The sequence below is a fragment of the Octopus bimaculoides genome, chromosome 13, assembly GCF_001194135.2.
Source record: "Octopus bimaculoides isolate UCB-OBI-ISO-001 chromosome 13, ASM119413v2, whole genome shotgun sequence".
NCBI classification, from domain to species: domain Eukaryota; kingdom Metazoa; phylum Mollusca; class Cephalopoda; order Octopoda; family Octopodidae; genus Octopus; species Octopus bimaculoides.
The window spans coordinates 6,530,288-6,533,534 of NC_068993.1; the positions used below are offsets into that span (position 1 = coordinate 6,530,288).

Sequence of the window (3,247 nt, forward strand, 5' to 3'; positions counted from 1 at the left end):
CCTTGTCTCCGTATTCTTTCTGTTGAAGAGCGTAGCTCGAAACGTCAAAGACTTTCCGTATTCCCGAGCGTCATACTAATATATACTTTTGTTATTTACACCACCTGTCCTCGTCTGTTGTTATTATTTGTATATTCTCCCATATATATATATATATATATATATATATATACACAATTATTTATTAATTAAAAAATTAGACATCTCTGACAGCTGTTTCGATTCCAGACCTTTATAAATTAATTACCATAATTAAGACCATTTAAAAGTCGAATCCCATCAGAGTTGCTAAAAACAGATGAAATACCACTGAGCATTTCGCCCGGCGTGCTAACAATTCTGCTAGCTCGCCGCCTTAAAAAGGTTACATAAGCAAACATCACATACATACTTGTCTGATCAATAATTGCGTTACAAACCTTTGTACGTGTAATGTAAGAGATATGATGATCGTGGGAAATGTTGTTTCTTTGTTATTTGTTTCAGGAGTTATCAGAGACTTTTAGGAATGTGGCAGATAAGCTGTTAGAAAGGAATCACACGGAAGACGAATACATTGAAATCCTCAAAGGTGATTGGTTGATTTAATATTACAAATTCCACTGACATTGTAAAGGTTGCCTTCATGTGAAGTTTCTTTGTTTCTTCTTCACCATTGTCATCATCACCTCCTCGTCCTCATCCTTATCTTCTTCTTCTTCTTCTTCTTCTTCTTCTTCTTCTTCTTCTTCTTCTTCTTCTTCTTCTTCTTCTTCTTCTTCTTCTTCTTCTTCTTCTTCTCCTTCTCCTCCTTCTTCTTCTGAAAACAATCTTCAATTTTTATGCTGATTGAGAGGCCCAGAAAGGAGCATGCCAAAAGTTGAAATTATTGCTGAAGCCTATTCCATGCGAATTTCAGATTGGTTAGATTCACCGATCACGTGGGCAACATTCCAGCAAATTGCAACATCGAGTGATTGCTAAATATTCCTGCAGCAATAACAAAAATAAAGCTGACGTGAATACCAAATATATAGTGTATGTGTTTAATTAGCAAAATATGACCATCTCTACGTATAACAATATATGTTTCAACACACCATTTCCCATCAAGAATCTTACAAAATAAGTACATAAACGTAAGGATTAAGTGCTAAAGTTGAAAACGAGATTGCTGGCCTTGAGCCAAAGTAAGAACGAACATTGTTTCAAGATCAGATATTTTATTAGGAAAGGAAAAGTTATATTCATTTGAATTGATTTATGATATGAAGACCAAACGATGACCATTTTGAGGAAGAGGCAGATGAGATCAGACTGGGAGACCTGGGAAGATCTCATTGCTGACCATTGCATTTGGCGTGGTGTGGTGGTGGTGGCGGTGTGGTGGTGGTAGCAGTGTGGTGGTGGTAGCAGTGTGGTGGTGGTAGCAGTGTGGTGGTGGTGGCAGTGTGGTGGTGGTGGTGTAGTGGTGCTGGCAGTGTGGTGGTGGCGGCGGTGTGGTGGTGGTGGTGGTGGTGTGGTGGTGGTGCTGCTGTTGATGATGATGATTATGACAACGACAACGACGACGACGACGATAATGCTGATGATGATGATGGTGATGTTCATCATGTTTCTGGGTACTTGTGCCACCAAAATGGGCCTTTATAGTTAGTTTCATTTATCCTATCATTTTGTATTCTTTTACAGCTCTATCAAATTTCAACGAAGCAGTCGAGAATAAGACATCAAATGTTGTAAGTCATCATACATACACTTATATAAATGCATACAACATGCAGCATCGTATGAGTGCACTTATGTTTCGTGGAGTTAACCTGTTAGGATGTGTTGCCGTCATTGCTTGTCCATTGCTTTGGTATTGTGACACTTCTCTGATCTGCTTGCTAACTCACTGTGGCTGTCTGCTGCCTTGTGAAGAAAATACGCTAGATATATAAAGAAACTCTTGGTCAAAAGAAAAAAAATAGCATGCCAAAGATGAATCCATTATTAGATTTGGTTCCACAAGAAATCTAGAATAGTCAGATAGTTTGATGATGATGATCATCATCATCGTCGTTTAACGTCCGCTTTCCATGCTAGCATGGGTTGGACGATTTGACTGAGGACTGGTGAAACCAGATGGCTACACCAGGCTCCAATCTGATTTGGCAGAGTTTCTACAGCTGGATGCCCTTCCTAACGCCAATCACTCAGAGAGTATAGTGGGTGCTTTTACGTGCCACCCGCACGAAGGCCAGTCAGGCGGTACTGGCAACGGCCACGCTCAAAATGGTCGGTACTTGCAACGGCCACGCTCAAAATGATGTCGATAATATTTGAGCAAATCACAACCTTGTTCTTTAGTTATCATTTCACATTGGCAATAGTGATCCAGGTTTGATTTCTAAGTTTTGCGATTGCTAAATATTCCTGATAAAGCTAAAACCGTGAGTTTTCTTCCAAGGTTCAATACTAAATTAGTCCTGTGTCTTATACACAATTTATTTGGGTAAAACCACATTGCCCAGATTCATGTCTAAGCAGATCTGCACAGTGGAAAATTCATTACAATATCAAACAAGCGTTACTTGCGTATCAAACAGGTGGCAAAGCAATATTGCCAGAAAAAACAAGATATTTAAATTAACAAAAAAAAAAAAATACAAATACAAATAAAAATATAATTACATTTCTATATGGAGATTGCTTTATTTCATTCTGTTTTCTTTCTCTTTTTCTTAAGAATCTTGTGCCATCAATGTTGAAGACAAGCACTAAAATAATGGAATCAAAGGAACCTGGTAGCGAATTCAATATCACATTAGGCGGTATGGAAATCGTGAGTAAAAAGACAAAAGAAAATGATTTTGATGCCTTCAATCTGAAGACGGAATCAGGGAGTCTGAATATAATGAAAGAAATACGTGAAACACATCCAGAATCGATTGTAACGGTAAGAGAAATGTTGTATGAAGAGAAAGAAAGAAAGAAAGAAAGAAAGAAAGAAAGAAAGTATGATAGAAAATAAAGACAAAAGGAAGAAAAAATACAGGATATATTGTATATAAAGGGTGCAGAGTGTTGCACCGATAACCAGCTGGTGGAGAATCTGCCTAGGGTTAAACTAGTAGTAACATTCATCTGCCACTTTGATGCTGCGACTGGCTTTGCTGTTTAGTATACGTTACTGCTCTGATCTCTTCTTGATATTTTTTTTACTAACTATTTTGCAAATATATATATACATATACATATACATATATATATATATATATATATA

General features: G+C 37.4%; 1 protein-coding gene across 1 annotated transcript in view; it reads left to right on the top strand.

Annotated features, from left to right (window-relative positions):
• LOC106869272 (uncharacterized) overlaps positions 1–3,247 on the top strand; it is a 66,507-nt gene that overhangs the window by 31,215 nt on the left and 32,045 nt on the right. The window contains exons 8-10 of the mRNA XM_014914944.2: positions 487–571; positions 1,672–1,718; positions 2,711–2,920. Of these exons, the coding sequence (XP_014770430.1) occupies positions 487–571; positions 1,672–1,718; positions 2,711–2,920 (342 nt within the window). The remainder of the gene's footprint in view (positions 1–486; positions 572–1,671; positions 1,719–2,710; positions 2,921–3,247) is intronic.